At 72.9% G+C, this 207-nt stretch overlaps 1 protein-coding gene across 1 annotated transcript in view; it reads right to left on the reverse strand.

Moving 5' to 3' along the window:
* The window catches only part of LOC104542610 (creatine kinase U-type, mitochondrial-like), a gene marked incomplete at both ends in the record, with an annotated part of 2,754 nt that extends 2,551 nt beyond the window's left edge, over positions 1-203 (reverse strand). Inside the window, one exon of the mRNA XM_010186975.1 lies at positions 147-203. Coding sequence (XP_010185277.1) covers positions 147-203 — 57 coding nt within the window. The remainder of the gene's footprint in view (positions 1-146) is intronic.
* Positions 204-207: the final 4 nt, after the last annotated feature.

Raw genomic sequence — 207 nt, forward strand, 5'->3', positions numbered from 1 at the left:
CAGAGCCAGGACGAGGAGGCTGCGCGGCTGCAGGAACGGCTGCTCCGAGGAGCTGTGTCCCGCGGGGACGCGGTGGGGCTGGGCAGCGACATCCCCGGCCGCTGGGTGTGCTGCGGTGCCGGGGCTCTGGCTCCGCCGCCGCTCACCTCGTAGCTCTCTTCATCGCCGGCGACCATGCCCACCGTCTTGATGAAGGGGTGGCCGGGG

This window comes from Mesitornis unicolor, unplaced genomic scaffold (assembly GCF_000695765.1).
Source record: "Mesitornis unicolor isolate BGI_N332 unplaced genomic scaffold, ASM69576v1 scaffold29826, whole genome shotgun sequence".
NCBI lineage: Eukaryota > Metazoa > Chordata > Aves > Mesitornithiformes > Mesitornithidae > Mesitornis > Mesitornis unicolor.